This window comes from Schistocerca gregaria, chromosome 2 (genome assembly GCF_023897955.1).
Source record: "Schistocerca gregaria isolate iqSchGreg1 chromosome 2, iqSchGreg1.2, whole genome shotgun sequence".
NCBI classification, from domain to species: Eukaryota; Metazoa; Arthropoda; class Insecta; order Orthoptera; family Acrididae; genus Schistocerca; species Schistocerca gregaria.
Genome location: NC_064921.1, coordinates 860,094,792 through 860,115,808, shown reverse-complemented (window position 1 = coordinate 860,115,808; position 21,017 = coordinate 860,094,792). Strand labels below are relative to the sequence as shown.

The 21,017-nt window shown below is 43.8% G+C and overlaps 1 protein-coding gene across 1 annotated transcript in view; it reads right to left on the bottom strand.

Annotated features, from left to right (window-relative positions):
- The window catches only part of LOC126336015 (uncharacterized), a 54,744-nt gene extending 37,933 nt beyond the window's left edge, over window positions 1-16,811 (bottom strand). Inside the window, exons 1-2 of the mRNA XM_049999493.1 lie at window positions 16,727-16,811; window positions 15,250-15,416 (exon numbers count right to left, since the gene is read on the bottom strand). Coding sequence (XP_049855450.1) covers window positions 15,250-15,416; window positions 16,727-16,811 — 252 coding nt within the window. The remainder of the gene's footprint in view (window positions 1-15,249; window positions 15,417-16,726) is intronic.
- Between the last annotated feature and the right edge of the window lie 4,206 nt (window positions 16,812-21,017).

Below are 21,017 nucleotides of genomic sequence, written 5' to 3'. Positions count from 1 at the left end.
CGTATTCTGAGATCGAACATAACAAATTTCCTTATAAGGGAAAAGCTTTTGTTCACTAATTAGCATGGTTTTAGAAAGCATCGCTCGTGCGAAAATCAGCTTGCCCTTTCCTCACATGAGATCCTTGCAAACAATAGATAAAGGGCAACAGGAGGATTCCATATTCCTAGTGCCGCAATGCAGACTGTTAACAAAGGCACAAGCATGCGGAATAGGTTCCCAGGTATGCGAGTGGCTCAAAGACTTCATAAGTAATAGAATCCAGTATGTTGTCCTCGACAGCCAGTGTTCATCAGAGTCGAGGGTATCCTCAAAAGTCCCCTAGGGGAGTGTGACGGGACCGCTATTATTTTCTGTATACATAAAGGATGTGGAGGACAGGATGAGCTGCAATGTGAGGCTGTTTGCCAACGTACATTTCGCAAAAGGACCATGGGATAAGATTAGAGAGATTAGGAATCGTGCAGAAGCATATAGACGGTCGTTTTTCCCTCGCTTTATTTGCGAGTGGAATAGGAGAGGGAATGACTAGTAGCAGTACAGGGTACCCTCCGCCACGCGTCGTAAGCGATCAACGTCCTTCCGCTTGGAGGTCTGCGTACTGTATGCTATTTGCCCGAGTCTTCATTCTAAAATTTTTGTTTGTAGGACTCGTCCGTCTGCCTACTTTGTATTTTCTGAGGCTGCCAGAGCGCAGTTTCTTGCTTATGTCGTTTACGTCTGCGCTGAGTGCGAGTGGTCCCATTGAACTCGACTCGGCCCTGGTGGCTCTGCGCCTGGTGAAGGCGGATCTACTACCTGGGTGTATGTTAGTTACTCTTCGTGCTTCATTGACGCTGCGGTTTGGCACGCAGACACCCGCTTTTTATGTGTCCTGTGGAACTGCAGATGACGCACGTCTGCGGTGGCCCGACGTGTACCACGAGGACCTTGAAGCCTTGAATCACGAGAAAAGAAGGTACGTATTTCGTTAAATCGATTTTTAAAATTTGCAACTTCATTTTAAACGTTAAAATGTTTGTATCCTTGCCATTTCTCGGCCCTTATTTGTATAAAGTTGCCGAACGGTGACAGGATCTGGCCGGATATACTCGAATCCCATTTCACATGGAAGATTAAATAATCGAACCGATCAAGACCTAATCCAGTACACCAGATTGCAACACTAGAACTTCACCTTTAGAGGAGATGTTGAAAGTACCGTTTCAATTGTAAGGTTCTTTTTATTTTTCAGTAGTTAAAACATGACTGGTTTCTGGCTCTTAAATGCCCATCATCAGGTGTCATACTGAAAATAAACAAGAGACCGGAGCTAATAACAGTTTTTAAAAGCAGTAGTACATGTACAAAAGGGAAAACGAAGTTCCATAAAACATTTTAGAAAAGAGCGCCTACCAGTAGGCCACGCAGTCTCAGGCGCCTTGCACGGTTCGAGCGGCTGCACCTGTTGGACGTTCGAGTCCTCCTTTTGGTATTGGTGTGTGTTGTCCTTAGCGTAAGTTGGTTTACGTTAGTTAAATTTGGTCCCATAGGTACTTACTACCACAAATATCCAAAAAGTGCGTCCACCACCGTAGCGCGGTGGTAGCATTACCGCCTACTATGCAGGGGGCCCGGGTTCGATTCTCGTCAGAGGACGGGATGTTGTGTGTCCTTCATCATCATTTTCATCATCATTGACTCGCAAGTCGCCGAAGTGGCGTCAACTACACGGTCGCGCTAGCTGCGGTAAAACCTAAGTCAAAGGCAATACTATGGACGACTTACTAGGCAAAGAAATATGCAATGAACGCCAGGGCACTTAACACTTAGTGCTATGACCCCGAGTGCCGCGTTGGACAAGTACAGGACGCGGCGTACCACCAGCGAACGCAGAGCACCGAGTAGCGCACACGAAGGGGGAAGCAAACTGACAAACCAGGGTTTGCCGTCTGTTGACGGGAAGGACAACGCAGGACCAACTAGCCCAGACGTTCACATTTTAAATTACTGATTTACATTCAAAATGTCTCTGAACACTATGGGACTTAACATCTGTGGTCATCAGTCCCCTAGAACTTAGAAGTACTTAAACCTAACTAACCTAAGGACATCACACACATCCATGCCCGAGGCAGGATTCGAAACTGCGACTGTAGCGGTCACGCGATTCCAGACCTAGAACCGCACGCCCACACCGGGAGGCCCTGAATGTCAGAACGGGACTGTTCACGCTGGTGAAGGCTCTGTAATGGTGGTGTGGAACGTGTGCATCTGAAGTGATGGAGACCCCTGATACATCTGGACACGGCTCTGACAGGTGACATGTACGTAACCATCCAGTCTGATCACCTGCATTTATTCGTGTCCATTGTATATTCCGACGGGGTTGGTCGATTCTAGCAGGATAATGCGACCACACACGTCGAGAATTGTTACAGAGTGGCTTCAGGAATACTCTACTGAATTTAAACACTTCCGCTGGCCACCAAACTCCACAGACATGAACATTATTGGGCATATGTGAAGTGCCTTGAAACGTGCTGTCCAGAAGAGATCTCCTCACCGTCATACTCTTACTGATTTATGGACAGCCCTGCAGGATTCATGGTGTCAATTTCCTCCAGCATTACTACAGACATTAGTCGAGTCCCTACCAAGGCGTATTGAAGCACTTCTGCGTGCTCGCAGGGGTCCTACATGATATTAGGCAGGTGTACCAATTTCTTAGGCTCTTCAGACTATATATATTGTGAGCCACGTATATATTCTATATATCTTTATAGATGTATCTGAAAATGTCAAGCGATGGTTTATTAGAGTATTGCGTAAAAGTCTAAAGTAAAATGGTCACGAACTTCTCGATATTTTGCTAAAAATGTTGCCCCCTTTTTAGAGTATATGTGTACTATTGTATTTTGTATTGTTAGAGTATCATGAAAATTTTTGGAGTAAATCAGTTAATTACTTTTAGAGAGTTGGTAACAACTATAAACATCAGCTTGCCTTTATTTAGTCGTATAGAAGATAACTAAAACACTGTTCCGGAACCCGGAACCTAGTACCAGTTGTAGCATAGGGGCAACAAAAATCATATTTTCAATATTTAGCGTAATTATTGAGTGAGATTAAAAATTTAAAATGCTCACATTATCTGTTTTTAGGGGGTATAATCTTATTTTAAAGGTTTAACACAATAGCACAATTACTATAGTTACAAACTGTGCGTTTGTCTCGAGGCAGGTACTATAGTTACAAAGTATGTGTTTGTCTCGAGGCAACGTACCCAACGACACACAAATAAACGGACTTCATTCATCCAGTATTTCAGAAATAGACCAGTTAACGACTTCCAACTAAATTTACACATAATTTCAAATCTTAACGAAATTATTTTCTCCCTGATAGCCTCTCCCGTCACCTCCCCGAAAAATGGTGAAAGGAAAGAACTTTATCGCTTACTACATTTTCACCTTTCGTGCAGTCAGACTTCAGCATCAGGCATCACGCTTTAATTCATTACTTCTTTACTACTAACTCTATTCGCAATACGTTTTGCATACAGTGTCTACATGAACTGGTGTAACTCAATCTACCTGCAACACTACTCTATTTTACGACAGGCAATACTGCAGATATGATGCCATACAGATTAAGATGAGTGAAAACCTATATTTTGTTTAAAGTGGCGTGCAAATCACCCAGTTTGTATTCACCCAGTGTACGACAACGAGAGCACTTAAGGAAATTCTAACAAACTTCAAGCATAATTTCAAACCTTTACTAAACCTCTTCTGCATTATATGCTTAAAAGCAAATGTTTAACACAGTAACTCATTTGTATTTAGATGTTTCAAGCTGTTTTGTGTATATGAGTTCGAGTCTTTAAATAATCGGGCATTAATGGTTGAACACTAGTTCTCATGTTGGCAAGTTAGTCCTAGGTTAAGCATTCTTCAAAGTCGACATTTTATTTGAAATTTATGGCATGATTTATTCAATACTACTTTTTGATAAATGATAGATTAAACGTATAGTAGCGCCTGAGTCCATTATGCGTAATGAATTTCTTGTGATGAAACAACCCATCATCGACAAGGAGCAGAGTAATTATCAACGAAAGGAGGCAATGCAGCAGAAGCCCTACAAACTGCAGTCTGACTTTTACACAAGTTGTAGGTAACGTTTCACTCCCTGCATTCTTATCCTGATAAATGCAGAATTTCCCTATCTAGTAAGTGTACCATCTCCAATAACCATGACGTCGAAGGACGCTGAACTGCAAATTTCCTCCAATTTTTATAAAGACTACACTGCCTAACGGACTTTAATTGTGCTTCCTTCTCTGAAAACAGGAGACCGTGCTCTTTACAACGCTGGCCAGTCCCCTAATCACAGCGTCACCCGCATGTTGCCTCAGAACAGCTGTGGACACTTTGTCGTGCAACATCTTCCAGAGCTGCAGAGGCATCCGGTTGTAAGAACGAGGCCTTGCGGTTCCGTGAAGTCGCATTTCGCCCTGAGATCGCTAGCATTCCCCGGCGTAATACGGCGAACGTCGTACCTGGACCAATTAGTCGGTACACTCCCGGGAACGGCCACATTACCAGAGCATCGTGACAGCTTCCTCTTCAAAGGCGTTGGCAATCTTACTCTCCTTTCTCAGCACTCTCTCTTAATATTATCTGTGGCTAGTGGAAAAAATGGACGCAAATGGACTGCTCATTACACAAACACAATCATTATCATCATCATATCCGCTCTTTTCTTACTGAAATTAGGACAGCTAAATTTGTTTCATTTACTCCGGACTCGTACAAGCGCTTCTAAAACTGAAGTTTACGCTTTACTTGCCACGTCAAGTTTAAACGACAACTCATCCTATCGATGACTTCCTCCATCGCCAGAACCACTATATGACCGACATATGCAGTTATAGAAAAGCAGAGTCTTCCTGTGCAGGGAATCGTGTATGCTCCCAGTCCCAAACATACAAGAAAGAATTTACTGAGACCGACAGTACAGAAAGTATTTATAAAGTGTTTGACAAAACGGGAGAAAAATCAGAGCATTTGGCAACATAAGCATAAGAACCGGACTAGGACGAGACTTCAGACAGAGGAAGTGGGTCATATCCGACGGTCACTCAGCACTCACCTATTCCCCGTGTGCTAAGGATTTCTTACTTTACGACACAGATTAGGGACCTCACTAAATGTTTGGGCCGGCCGGTGTGGCCGAGCGGTTCTAGGCGCTACAGTCTGGAACCGCGGGACCGCTACGGTCGCAATGTCGAATCCTGTCTCGGGCGTGGAAGTGTGTGATGTCCTTAGGTTAGTTAGGTTTAAGTAGTTCTAAGTTCTCGGGGACTGATGACCATAGATGTTAAGTCCCATAGTACTGAGAGCTATTTGAACCATTTAAATGTTGGAACCGTAGCGAGAGCATCTGGATACCTACAAATGTGAAGTACAGAAGCTATAAAAGTTTTAAGAATGCGCTTATAAGGAATCGCTGTTTACCTTTCAGGTTTAACTAGAAAGAAAGACCAATTTTGCCAACCTTCTTTCCACTAAATTGCCTATCTTCATTTGCAACTTGAAATCATAACTTAGAACATTTTAGAATGAAGTTAAAAGCCAGAAAATTACCTCCGACGAGCACCTGACGCTAGTGTTCAAGGAGACTGCTCTGACGCCTGTCTCGTATGGTGCAATGCTTAGGGGAGTGGAACGGTAATCAGTGAGTGTAGAGTTCAAAGCTACAAGTTCTCATTTTCTTGCCGTTTACATCTGTATCTAGAATGAAACGGACGCGAACTATTGGAAAACGCTTACCCCAGTTACGAAATCAAGTATGAGTGTAACTAAGCATCACGATTTTTTTGCTTTGAAAATGGTAACGAGAATTTTATTACGCTCAGGGTTTTGGCGACTTTGCAGTGTTTTAGCTGGGAACAAGCGTAGTCTGTTAATTAGAGACTGGTAGTGATTTACGTTTCCTGTTCAATGCAAGTAATCTGGAACTCAACGTAATGTAATGAGGTTGTTACAGAGCTTATCAATCAAATAGTCTATAGTTCTTTATATCATTACGAAAAAGACTTAAATTGTCTCTGTGTGCTTTCCACCTACCTTCGTCGTTTACAGAAGCCTGAAAACTACTTTTGCAGTTACCAGGAGGCGATGGAGAACATACTGACCATAATTTTCAGTCTGCAAGCCCAGATTACTCTTTGTGCTAACTGGAAGAAAATGTTCCTACCTTCTACTTACTCAGCGGGATCAGGAACTATGACTATAAATAAAAGTTTCGAGTTTTAACTGACTGATATATTCTGTAAACGTTTACATACACAAAAACAAGTCCTAGTATTGTAACTAATCTCCCTATCGGAAACAGCACTATTAGCAGTATAGTGGAAGCCACAGATAAAATAGTCTATCATCCTAACTTCTAATCACTAAAGTTAATTTCTCGTCTTAAAAAAGGAAAATTATCTCGCCACTTGCCACTTGATTATGTCAACATTACGGGCGGCACACAAAAAGTTACTCGTACTTCCGTTAAATCTAAGCGATCCAGGACGGTGTACAGCCCTCGCGAGTTCACTTCCTACTTTAACCGAAAACGCGTTCATGTCCGCCTAGCTCTGACGTCATCCGAGGTACAACGGACGCAGGCGTTTGACGGACGCGAACAGTTGCTATAATTTTTAATTTCTCTCTCAAATTATGATGCAGCCCTTAGTATGTTAAGCACAGCGCGTTATGATGACGTGGCGCGGTTAGTGGTGAACTGGGGCAAGCCATGGCACACTCGCTCGCCTCTGATCATCTTACTATGATGCAGCGCTTGCTTCGCCTCAAGTGGTATGCGTGAGGTACCGTTTTTGTCCATGTCTCGCAGGCCAAGGCGAGAGTGGTGATCCTTGTCTAAAGTGTTTCGGTAAAAAGTGTTGTAAGTTGATCCGGATTTACTGATAATTTTGTACCACGTTGGCAGAATGTCCTAGTGCAGTGAATCAGCTTATCCTATCGCAGTGCGACTGCTTTGATGCTCGTCAGCGTATCGAAGAACCGCGGAATTTATAAAACTGTCTACGGCGTGTATTAGGGTTTCTTTCGCCATTGCCGGCCGCGGTGGTCGAGCGGTTCTAGGCTCTTCAGTCCGAAACTGAGCGACTGCTACGGTTGCAGTGCCTCGCGCATGGATGTGTGTGATGTCCTTAGGTTAGTTAGGTTTAAGTAGTTCTAAGTTCTAAGGGACTGATGACCTCAGATGTTAAGTCCCACACTGCTCAGAACCATTTGAACCATTTTTTTCTTTCGTCATTTCGGGGCAAGTCAACACTGAAATGAACTTCATTCGTTGCCTGAATGTTTCATCTGTTCCATTCTCGTATCGTATAAAACTAATAGTTTAAGTTTTTTGGCCTTCTTAAGGATATTATCAAGTTCTTGTATGGCGATTCCAACTGTGTGATTGCTAGCGTCCATATCTGTTTGTCGTTCCCTTCTGTTGTATTTTTGTGACCCTCGATTTTTCATTTATGCAAGAGCTGACGAGCAGTATTAAGACTAGACAGGTTGATGTCCCCAGGACCTCTCTCGAAGCCGAGATTCTACCTTTATAATAGCTTAAAAGCGTATGAGTAGTTGCAGACAAACTGCACTACATGGGTATGAATGAAACGATTTCGTTTATCTGCCGTTAAGCATTCTAGATACACCCCTCTGGACAGAGGGTTTAGCTGAAACAAAGAATGATATTTGCGTAACTCATATTCGGATTACATCCGGGGACGTAATTTAAGTTCCATCAACAGGCTGGGGCTTGATTACCTGAAACTATTTTTTATCGTTAACATGTCGTTATCAGGAGAAAGAAAACTGGCGTTCTACGGATCGGAGCGTGGAATGTCAGATCCCTTAATCGGGCAGGTAGGTTAGAAAATTTAAAAAGGGAAATGGATAGGTTAAAGTTAGATATAGTGGGAATTAGTGAAGTTCGGTGGCAGGAGGAACAAGACTTCTGGTCAGGTGACTACAGGGTTATAAACACAAAATCAAATAGGGGTAATGCAGGAGTAGGTTTAATAATGAATAGGAAAATAGGAATGCGGGTAAGCTACTACAAACAGCATAGTGAACGCATTATTGTGGCCAAGATAGATACGAAGCCCACACCTACTACAGTAGTACAAGTTTATATGCCAACTAGCTCTGCAGATGATGAAGAAATTGAAGAAATGTACGATGAAATAAAAGAAATTATTCAGATAGTGAAGGGAGACAAAAATTTAATAGTAATGGGTGACTGGAATTCGAGTGTAGGAAAAGGGAGAGAAGGAAACATAGTAGGTGAATATGGATTGGGGCTAAGAAATGAAAGAGGAAGCCGCCTAGTAGAATTTTGCACAGAGCACAACTTAATCATAGCTAACACTTGGTTTAAGAATCATGAAAGAAGGTTGTATACGTGGAAGAACCCTGGAGATACTAAAAGGTATCAGATAGATTATATAATGGTAAGACAGAGATTTAGGAACCAGGTTTTAAATTGTAAGACATTTCCAGGGGCAGATGTGGACTCTGACCACAATCTATTGGTTATGACCTGTAGATTAAAACTGAAGAAACTGCAAAAATGTGGGAAATTAAGGAGATGGGACCTGGATAAACTGAAAGAACCAGAGGTTGTACAGAGTTTCAGGGAGAGCATAAGGGAACAATTGACAGGAATAGGGGAAAGAAATACAGTAGAAGAAGAATGGGTAGCTCTGAGGGATGTAGTAGTGAAGGCAGCAGAGGATAAAGTATGTAAAAAGACGAGGCCTGCTAGAAATCCTTGGGTAACAGAAGAAATATTGAATTTAATTGATGAAAGGAGAAAATATAAAAATGCAGTAAATGAAGCAGGCAAAAAGGAATACAAACGTCTCAAAAATGAGATCGACAGGAAGTGCAAAATGGCTAAACAGGGATGGCTAGAGGACAAATGTAAGGATGTAGAAGCTTATCTCACTAGGGGTAAGATAGATACTGCCTACAGGAAAATTAAAGAGACCTTTGGAGAAAGGAGAACCACGTGTATGAATATCAAGAGCTCAGATGGCAGCCCAGTTCTAAGCAAAGAAGGGAAGGCAGAAAGGTGGAAGGAGTATATAGAAGGTTTATACAAGGGCGATGTACTTGAGGACAATATTATGGAAATGGAAGAGGATGTAGATGAAGACGAAATGGGAGATACGATACTGCGTGAAGAGTTTGACAGAGCACTGAAAGACCTGAGTCGAAACAAGGCCCCCGGAGTAGACAACATTCCATTAGAACTACTGACGGCCTTGGGACAACCAGTCCTGACAAAACTCTACCAGCTGGTGAGCAAGATGTATGAGACAGGCGAAATACCCTCAGACTTCAAGAAGAATATAATAATTCCAATCCCAAAGAAAGCAGGTGCTGACAGATGTGAAAATTACCGAACTATCAGTTTAATAAGCCACGGCTGCAAAATACTAACGCGAATTCTTTACAGACGAATGGAAAAACTGGTAGATGCGGACCTCGGGGAGGATCAGTTTGGGTTCCGTCGAAATGTTGGAACACGTGAGGCAATACTGACCTTACGACTTATCTTAGAAGAAAGATTAAGAAAAGGCAAACCTACGTTTCTAGCATTTGTAGACTTAGAGAAAGCTTTTGACAATGTTGACTGGAATACTCTTTTTCAAATTCTAAAGGTGGCAGGGGTAAAATACAGGGAGCGAAAGGCTATTTATAATTTGTACAGAAACCAGATGGCAGTCATAAGAGTCGAGGGGCATGAAAGGGAAGCAGTGGTTGGGAAAGGAGTGAGACAGGGTTGTAGCCTCTCCCCGATGTTATTCAATCTGTATATTGAGCAAGCAGTAAAGGAAACAAAAGAAAAATTTGGAGTAGGTATTAAAATTCATGGAGACGAAGTAAAAACTTTGAGGTTCGCCGATGACATTGTAATTCTGTCAGAGACGGCAAAGGACTTGGAAGAGCAGTTGAACGGAATGGACAGTGTCTTGAAAGGAGGATATAAGATGAACATTAACAAAAGCAAAACGAGGATAATGGAATGTAGTCAAATTAAATCGGGTGATGCTGAGGGAATTAGACTAGGAAATGAGACACTTAAAGTAGTAAAGGAGTTTTGCTATTTAGGAAGTAAAATAACTGATGATGGTCGAAGTAGAGAGGATATAAAATGTAGACTGGCAATGGCAAGGAAAGCGTTTCTGAAGAAGAGAAATTTGTTAACATCGAATATAGATTTATGTATCAGGAAGTCGTTTCTGAAAGTATTTGTTTGGAGTGTAGCCATGTATGGAAGTGAAACATGGACGATAACTAGTTTGGACAAGAAGAGAATAGAAGCTTTCGAAATGTGGTGCTACAGAAGAATACTGAAGATAAGGTGGATAGAGCACGTAACTAATGAGGAGGTATTGAATAGGATTGGGGAGAAGAGAAGTTTGTGGCACAACTTGACTAGAAGAAGGGATCGGTTGGTAGGACATGTTTTGAGGCATCAAGGGATCACAAATTTAGCATTGGAGGGCAGCGTGGAGGGTAAAAATCGTAGAGGGAGACCGAGAGATGAGTACACTAAGCAGATTCAGAAGGATGTAGGTTGCAGTAGGTACTGGGAGATGAAGCAGCTTGCACAGGATAGAGTAGCATGGAGAGCTGCATCAAACCAGTCTCAGGACTGAAGACAACAACAACAACATGGCAAGGTCTGAGTGTGCCACAGAATAAATTGTCCACTTACTTAGTAAACTGTCGAATACCGCTCACTATTTAATCAAATATGTATTTTAACTGGTTCTACTGTGGGTTATTGTTGGATCCGCCGCTCGCGGTCGTGCGGTAGCGTTCTTGCTTCCCCCGCCCGGGTTCCTGGGATCTCGGGTTCGATTCCCGGCAGGATCAGGGATTTTATCTGCTTCGTGGTGACTGGGGGTTGTGTGATGCCCTTAGGTTAGTTAGGTTTAAGTAGTTCTAAGTTCTAGGGTACTGTTGACCATAGATGTTAAGTCCCATGGTGCTCAGTGCCATTTGAACCTTTTTTTTGTTATTGGTGGAACGTTGTAAATTACGCAAATAACGCTGTTTTTGCCTTGCTTCACAAATTTTATTACGGTTAATGCACAAGCTAGGTTTCGGGTATAAGCCAATTTTGAAGTACATTACTGTTTCCAAAGATGATAAAGCAAAGTCAAACATGATGTTAAGGCAAAGACAAACCTCTCAACTTCTTAATGTATCGGTCCTTAGTTTACTGTAAAATTTACTCAGTGACTATTTTTTTACAACTTACATATGGAATTACACAATTGAGCAATTACACAACATGACTAAACATACCTACGAATAAAGTAATCCACCAGCCCAGAAGTTTTTATATACTCATGGATTGAGGCCCAAAATTTGTCAAGGAATTGTGGTATTATCTAAAAGAAGTGAATAACAGAACTGGCTCACTTAATGATGGGTGTGGGGATACTGACATGTGTATGTGCTTCATCCTACATCCTTTTATCTACTCATGGACCGAGGCCCAAAGTTTTACCAAGGAGTTGTAATATGTGTATCTCCCTACACCTATTATTAAATGAGCAAATCCAGTTAAATTATACACCTCTTTTAGGTAATATCACAACTACTTGATAAAACTTTGTGCCTCAGCCCATGAGTATATAAAAAGTTCTAGGCTGATGCATAACTTTGTTCCTAAGCACGTTTACAGAGTTTTTCCAAGATGTTCTTACCGATTTTCGGTCTGTCAATTTAAAAAAAGATGAGAAATGTGGATGCAAAATAATGGTCCTCCGGCGAGCTTCCATCCTATAGCGAATACAGCGATCACATTACCACTACGCTAAGAGCCACTGCTGTTTCTTTCTCTTTCTTTTTTTTAATATGTTTTTCAATGTATACTTACTGATGTCCCAGCAGTCTACTTTTTTATTAATAGAAAGCCTCATTCTATTTAGATGTTCACATGTTTACATGGTCACATGCCACTGCAAGGGAAGAGCATCTTTCAAATCCTATACTACAGACCAAATTTTTACTCATCTGCAGGAAGTTTCATTTTCCTTCTTCAGAGAATTACATCAATGTATTAACAGGAACAAAATAAAATACAAAAACGTGCCTTTATATTTCAGTTTATAGAATGAGATTAACAATTTTTCCATACATAGCTTAATAGTATAACAAATAACCAGAGTGACCTAAAACTATCATTACACTTGGGAAAGTTAAACGATCATCAGAAAATGGAAAACGCAATAAAATTATTTTCTAACAAAATAGTTCTCCAACTATGCTAAACATTTTAATGAATATCTTTCATACACAAAAACAAATTCTGTTACAGATATAAGAGTAAAGTGAAATAGTCGAATTAGTAACAACGGCTTCATTGTAATGCCACAAAATAATATTTCTGTAGTGCTTGAAAGCTATACAAACTTAAACCCGTTCTCGCACAACATGAAGAAATAAAGACGAAGCATAATGTAGGATTTGATTTCGAATCTCCCCGCCGCTCTCTTATCTTCCGTTCATTGTTTCATCGCATCGATAATTTAACTGGGCGATCCAGCTATGCGGGGGTTCTTGAAAGTACTCCATAGGAAGATAGACAAATACTGTCGGCATTTCAGACTGCTCACGATCTGATGTCATTCCTGTAAAAAGTTCAAAAGTCTATCACATTCTATGTGCCGTCTCTGAACAAATAGAGCACCATCTGTCCTCGAAGCCACGTTACTGCATGCGTTTTAGTACATGGATAGTGCATCGCTCCGAGAAGAATACAGTCTCCAGTCAAAAGTTGAGTTGTCCCATTCGAAGGAAAATAAACGATCATTTTTGGCACCAGACGCCACACTTCTGCCGAGGGGCCGCATATGAGGCGGTGTCATCGTTGTCCAGGGTTTGCCACCGACAGCATAATGGCGAACCCGTCCTATGAATCGCGTGGAGTATGGACCGGGCGACATTTTTACAATTAACTGTTAGGTATGACATTGCACGTGTTTCTACGTCCAAGGAAGCATGATGTTTCCATCGCCATACTTCATGACAATTAATGTGGACGCCTTTTCATGTCTGGTTTCCGGCAGAGCCATCTGAACGTAGCTGTACTCGATAAATAAAGCCCGTATATGGTGAAATGACTGGAAAATGTGCTAGAGCGCCACTAACACTGTCCGAGAAACTCGTTCAATTTCTTCTATTTAGATTCTGACATACCTGATGTCGTCTCCACAGTTTTAACATTGTGCTGATATGTAGCTCCTTCGTTTGATAGTGTACATGAAGAAGATCCATTGCACACTTACCATGAAGGAGGGTAAGGGCGTCGTGTCTTACAGTGAGTAGTAGCCCTAAACTAACGAAGGACATCACCATCATCGTGTGTACTTGGGCAGAGTGCAGTATGGGTAACGCTAGGTGGGTGTTTACGTATGTGACCTGCTGGTTAGCGTCTAACGCCCTTATGATGTCCCCACTGACGCTGTCCGGACTAATTGTCTCTTATGGTTATGCGCAGCTGTGCGACGTACACTGATCAGGTAGAACATAATCACCATCTATCCATTATCGATATAAACCCGTCCAGGCGATAGCAGCGTCATCTGATGAGTAGACTGGGCAGACTGGTAGAACAGGACAGCTGGCGAACAGTGGCGGAAGTTTTATCAGACTTAAATGCTGGCCAGAGTACAAGTGTTTCTGAACAAGAAGAGCACCAGATGGGCCTCCGAAGCTGACGACGTATGCATGTGCCAAGGTTAACGCCACAACATCGGCAGCTTCTGGCATGTGACCATCGGCAATGGACGTTGGCGCAGTGGGAGAGTGTTGTATGGTCTGATGAATCCCAATAACTTCATCATGCCAATGGGAGGGCGCGAATCGGTCATTTTCCAGCGGAACAGCTCCTTGACGCCTGTACTACGAGACGGAGACAAGCTGAGGGCGGCTCCATTATGCTCTGGGGAATATTCAGGTGGGCATCCATCTCCAGTGGAGATCGTGAAAGGCACCTTGATGGCCGAGGAGTATCGTACACTGTTTGCAGACCACGTAAGGCACCTTGATGGCCGAGGAGGTTTGTACACTGTTTGCAGACCACGTACACCCCTTCATGACGATCATGTTTCCCGACGGCCGTGACATTTTTCAGCAAGATAAGCACAATGTCACAAGGCCAGGAGTGTGATGGAGTGGTGCGAGGAACACAGTGTACTGTGTCCCTTCCCCCCCCCCCCCCTCCCCTCTCAAACTCTCCAGATCTGAACCCAACCGAATACATCTGGGATGTGGTGGAACGTGGCGTCAGAACTCATCGCCCCCTTCCCGGACTTTACGGGAATTAGGTGACTTGTGTGTGCAGATGTGGTGTCAGCTCCCTCCAGCGACCTACCAAGACCTCATTGCTTCCATGCCATGATGCGTTGCCGCTGTTATCCGTGTCAAGGTGGACATACCGGCCGTTAGGTAGGTGGCCATAATGTTCTGGCTGTCGTTGGTATTTCAAGGCATTTCAAGGTATCCATTAGTCATAAAGGTGCTGGACATTCTCTCGTTAGTCCAATACCAATACCCATCGTCAAAGACTTGTCTACATTTATGCGGCTGCCAGTCTTGTCAAGCGGTGAGGATGGCCGCAGAGTAACACATCGAAGGCCAGTGCACATACTATAGTAGATAAGGGCTATTCTTGTCTGACTGATCTCGCTACGATGAGGGATTTCATCGTATGTCCATTGACGAGCACTTTGGAGTAGCCGCATCAAATGGTCGTGGAAACCGTATGTGCATCTGTACTTCTTCTACAAAAATTGTATGACTCACTCTATCAAAGGCTTGACCAAAATCTATCGATTTTTGTGCTCCATGGAGGCGCCATGTGTTTGCTAGAGCAATCAAATCACGATATTCACAAACTGCCCTCTGCATGTTGGCAGCTCCGTCGGGCGACGTTTGGTCGAGTGAGATCACTTGGTGCAATACACTTCGAGGAGTGCTGCTAATAGTCTGGTGAATATTTTAAAGTCGCAGTCCCGTATCTGTGTGCCACCAAAGGGTTTGTGTATCGGAATAACCAGCCCCTCCACACAACCCGATGGGAAGGGTATGTCAAGTGACATTATAATCCACGGCAAATAGCAGTCCATCGGGGTGCCATGACATAGCTAAAGGTTCTACGTCGTACCAAAGGGAGGCCGCTTGGTCCCGGCGATTTATTCACAGCTTCGCTACCAATGGCCTCCACCACTTCCTCCTCTGTAATCTGCTCCGTCAGTTGTGCCTCCGCCTCTGGTTCAATGGTGCCGAAAATCGTAAGTGTAACATCGGTAATTGCTGCCATATCTGTATTCACTGCAGTGTAAACGTCAGTGTAATGTTCCACAAGGGCATTACCTACTTCTTGTTGTGCTGTTAGGCGTCTGCCATCATCCGTGTTCACAGCTTGTACCAGAGCTGTTCGTCTGCTTTTGCTTTCGTTGATTATATGACACATCGTTGGGCGTTCTCCTGTAACCCGGTCTAGTGTCCGTGCCCTGACCGTAGCATCTTTAGGTTGGGGTTGCATCATGGATATTATTCTGGCCTTAGATCGTCGTACTACCGCTTGCCGCTTCGGAGAAGGCACTAGGTCAGTGAATTCCCGTTGCACAGTGAAATAGGATTTCGTCGTCTCACGTCGCCACACTGCCTGCTAACAAACGTATGTAATTATTGCTCGGCGTAGCTCCAGTTTGGTATAATCCATCCACCAACGTAGGATTGTAGGATACGCCCGGAGCAATCGTTCGCAAGATCTCAAAACTTAAATGGCATCTCTCAGATGGGCGACGTTCATTTTCCAAAGACCGCGGCTACGCCATACCTGCTGCCGCCGGAGGGAGACGGTACATTTTAATGCCATATGATCGGCACAGGTAGCAGGCCACAGGTACGCTTCGACGAGGTCAGCGTTACGATTGCGTGCAACATGCATTCGGGGGAGACGGCTAGCGGAATGACTCGTCGTATGGGTGTATTCAGGATGGAGGCCATGGACATGTTCGCAGGTGGCAGCCAATGCATACTGTGCACCAACATTCGTAGGATTAATCGGTCGTGTCGACCTTGGAATAGCGGGGCAATATCCTTTGCGAAGATGCGGAAATACTCCCGTCTCCTGTCTGTACCGGACGGTGCATAGATGTTGAGATGTTGTACATCAAGCACCGTCATTGCTAATCCCCCCGCCAACGGTACGTACAGTACATCCTCTGCCGTAATGCTTTCACTGAGAAGTATTGCTATGCCGCTGCCAGTTTCAGAGGCGTGTGATACGTAGGGCCGGCAGCAGTGACGTAGCGGTTCTAGGCGCTTCAGTCTGAAACAGCGCGACTTCTACGGTCGCAGGTTCGAATTCTACCTTGGGCAAGGATGTGTGTGATGTGCGTGTCGTCCTTCGGTTAGATAGGTTTAAGTAGTTCTATGTTCTAGGGGACTGATGACCTGATGACCTCAGATGTTAAGTCTCATAGTGCTCAGAGCGATTTGAACCACTTTTTTTTTATACGTAGGATTCGTGTCCGTACATGACAAGAAATTCTTGCAGGAGGACGATGTTGATAGAGGCAAGCCGATATCCCGGTCTTCGTTGCGTCGCGTGTGTATCGGCCGTGGGAGCTTACGCCTACTGCTGACTGACAGGGTACGTGGCTCCGTCTTGTCCACCGGTTGTATTTCTGACTTTATAGAGGGCACCGCCCTCGCCATGTCGCCTGTTGCCACCGACACTGGGACTACTTCACAATCACCAGCCCAGTTTCCTTGGGACAATTTTGCCGTCGGCTGGGTCTTTCCAACCACGTCTTTCTGTGTCGTTTCTTCTACTAATTCGGATTGGCAGCTGACTGCTGGTAGCTCTATGTTGTCGAGCTTTTCAGGTCGTTCTTGGCGTATGCTGCCGTCGAGACGGTCTTCTTCGGCCTTTTCTTCATCGTGTTAAGCAGTCATCCGACGAGATGAGGCGTCGTTTCTTGTGCCGCTTCCGAGATAGTTGCTTCCTTATGTGCGTTTCTGTACCAGAACGTGGGCGTGTGCCTTTGTCGCCTCTGGGTCTGAGACGGAAGCAGGTGACAACCCTACCCGACTATCGATGACCATTTTCTCTCCCGATCTCTGTATTGCAGGTATCGGTCGCTGCTCGGCGGTTGGCACCGCCGCCGCCACCATGCTCGTGTCGTCATCAACTCTTCGATAGGAGTGTCCAGCTGTTGGGTGAGGTGATTGTTCAGTGGGGCGTCCTTCCGGAACACATTTGTATATGTGAGAGGGAGGGATGTCGCCAAAGATGCTGCCACATCTTCACCTGTCGGTACTTGTAGTATTTTTCGTGGAAAACATACTTAACGGACGTGGCCTTGCTGACCACAATCCGAGCAAGTTTTTGGCTGACCATCATAAATGACTACCGCTCTGCAGCCTCCAATTGTGGGATAAGATTACAAATGTTTTGATAGTTGGATCCGTTTTTGTAGCACCCCATTAAGCTCCGAGTACTTAGTAAAGGTTGTCTATTTTTCTGGTACCATAGAGTTGTAGCCCGGAAACTACGAAATCAGCCGGAATCTCAAATAGCAGCTCGAATACTTCAACAGTTCTTAATCCAAGCCTCGCCTGATCAATAGCTACTGCTCCGACATGGCCGTCAGAATGTTTAAATTTAAGTCCATCTTTGTAGTGGCGTACGACGCAGAAGGCAATGGAAACCACTGCATTAAAGATACGTAATGTGCCCACAGGACATGTGGCCTGCAAATGAAAAGGTGTCGTTGCGATGTCTCCATTGGCAAGAGGTTGCGGAATAGTCGTACCTCTTGGAGAGGACTGCCAGGATTTTTGGTCAGATGAGTATAGGGTAATATCAACAGCAGCAGAAAATGGTATAACAAGATTAGGGTTCATTATGTAGAGGAAGGTTGGACAGAGAGTGAGTTACTGTGGACAGTTCAGTGACAGGGTTGCTCTTATCAGAATCGACAGCAAACCAACACGGACAACAATAGTACAGCTATACATGCCGACGTCTCAGCCTGAAGATGAAGAGATAGAGAAAGTATATGAGGATATTGAAAGTGTAATACAGTTCGTAATGGGAGATGAAAATCTTATATTCGTGGGGGACTGCAATGTAGTTGTATTCGAAGGAGCAGAAGAAACTATTATAGAAGAATATGGGGCTGTGACAAGGAATGAGAGAGGAGAAAGACTAATTGAGTTCTATAATAAATTTCAGCTAGTAATAGCACAAGAGGCGGACGTATACCTGGAAAAGGCCGAGTGACAGGTGAAGACTTCAGTCAGAGTACATCACGGTCAGACAGAGATTCCGAAATCAGATACTGGATTGTAAGGCGTAACCAGAAGATATTGACTCAGATCACAATGTGGTAGTAGTAAAGAGTAGGCTCAAGTTTAAGACATTAGTCAGGAAGAATCAATTTGCAAAGAAGTGGGAAACGGAACTACTAAGGAACGACGACAAACGCTTGAAGTTCTCTAAGGCTATACGGGTGAGTCACCTAACGTTACCGCTAGATATGTTTCGTAAACCACATCAAATACTGACGAACCGATTTCACAGACCGAACGTGAGGAGAGAGGCTAGTGCAATTGTTTAATACAAACCATACAAAAGTGCACGGAAGAATGTTTTTTAACGCAAACCTACGTTTTTAAAAAATGGAACCACGTTAGTTTTGTTAGCACATCTGAACACATAAACAAATACGTAATCAGTGCCGTTTGTAGCATTGTAAAATGTTAATTGCATCCGGAGGTATTGTAACCTAAAGTTGATTCTTGAAACCTCCGACGTTCAGTTGCGTGTTGTAACAAACACGGGCCACCGTCGGCGAGCAGCATCTGCAGGGACATGTTTACGATGACGATCGTGTTTACGAGTGTGGCTGTAGTGCACTGTTAGCTGCTGTTGCCATAAACCCACACATGAGTACACGGGACATTGCGAGAGCCGGTGGACTGAGTCAAAGTAGTGTCATGCGCATACTGCATCGTCACCGCTTTCACCCGTTTCATGTGTCGCTATATCAGCAATTGCATGGTGATGACTTTAATCATCGAGTGCAATTCTGTCAATGGGCATTAACAGAGAATGCGTTGCAGTTCTACCTGTTTACCGATGAAGCGGGTTTCACAAACCACGGGGCAGTGAATCTACGGAACATGCATTACTTGTCCGTGGACAATCCTCACTGGCTCAGACAGGTAGAGCGACAGCGACCGTGGACTGTAAATGTATGGTGCGGAATCATTGGCGACCACCTCATTGGTCCTCACTTCATTGCAGGGGCCCAAACAGCTGCAACATACATCGCGTTTTTACAGAATGATCTGCCAACGTTGCTCGAAAATGTACCACTGGAAACGCGTCGACGTATGTGGTATCAGCATGATGGTGCACCTGCACATTCCACAATTAACACTAGGCTGACCCTTGACAGGAAGTTCGACGGGCGTTTCATAGGACGTGGAGGACGCATAAATTGGCCAGCCGGTTCTCCTGATCTTACACCTCTGGACTTCTTTCTGTGGGAAACGTTAAAGGAGAATGTGTACCGTGATGTGCCTACAACCCCAGAGGATTTGAAACAACGTATTGTGGCAGCCTGCTGCGACATTACACCGGATGTACTGAGGCGAGTACGACATTCATTACGCCAGAGATTGCAATTGTGTGCAGCAAATGATGGCCACCACATTGAACATCTATTGGCCTGACATGTCGGGACACACTCTATTCCACTCCGTAATTGAAAACGGAAACCACATGTGTACGTGTACCTCACCCATCATGGTAATGTACACGTGCGTCAGCGAAAAAGACCAATAAAAAGGTGTTAGCATGTGGACGTAATGTGTTGTTCCAGTCTCTTCTGTACCTAAGGTCCATCACCGTTGCCTTTGGATCCCTACGTAATTCGGTGCTCTCCGATACACACGATCGAACAGCGGAGGAGTGGTACTCAAGCGTCAACTGTAGGTTATATCATCTCCGGATGTAATTAACATTTTAAAATGCAACAAACGGCACTGATTACGTATTTGTTTATATGTTCAGATGTGCTAACAAAACTAACGGAGTTCCATTTAAAAAAAAACGTAGGTTTGTGTTAAAAATATACTTCCATGCATTTTTTATGGTTTGTATTAACCAATTCACTAGCCTCTCTCTTCACGTTCGGTCAGTGGAATCGATTCGTCAGTATTTGATGTGGTTTACGAAATATATCCAGCTCTAATGTTAGGTGACTCACCCTTTAGATACAACGCTGCGCGGGATTAGCCGAGCTGTCTGGGGCCCTGCAGTCATGGAATGTGCGACTGGTGCTGGCGGAGGGTCGAGTCCTACTCGGGGATGGGTGTATGTGTTTGTCCTTAGGATAATTTAGGTTAAGTAGTGTGTAAGCTTAGCGACTGATGACCTTAGCAGTTAAGTCCCATAGGATTTCACACACATTTCAACATTTTTATAGATACAACAATAAGAAAGAGTTCATTAGGCAGTAAAGTTGAAGAGGAATAGACATATCTGAAAAGGACCATCACAGAAATTGGAAAGAAAAACATAGGTACAAAGAAGGTAACTGTGAAGAAACCATGGGTAACTTGTATAAATAGGAAGTGCAGGGAAGCTAAGACGAAATGGCTGCTTGAAAAATGTGAAGAAATCGAAAAAGATATGATTGTCGGAAGGACTGTGTCGGTATACGGGAAAGTGAAAACAACCTTAGGTGACATTAAAGGCAAGATTGGTTACACTAGGAGTGTCACGGCAATTCCACTGTTAAATGCAGAGGATAGAGCGGAAAGCAGGAAACAGTACATTGAAGACCTCTATGAGGGGGAAGAGTGGTCTGATGTGATAGAAGAAGAAACAGGAATCGATTTATAGCAGGT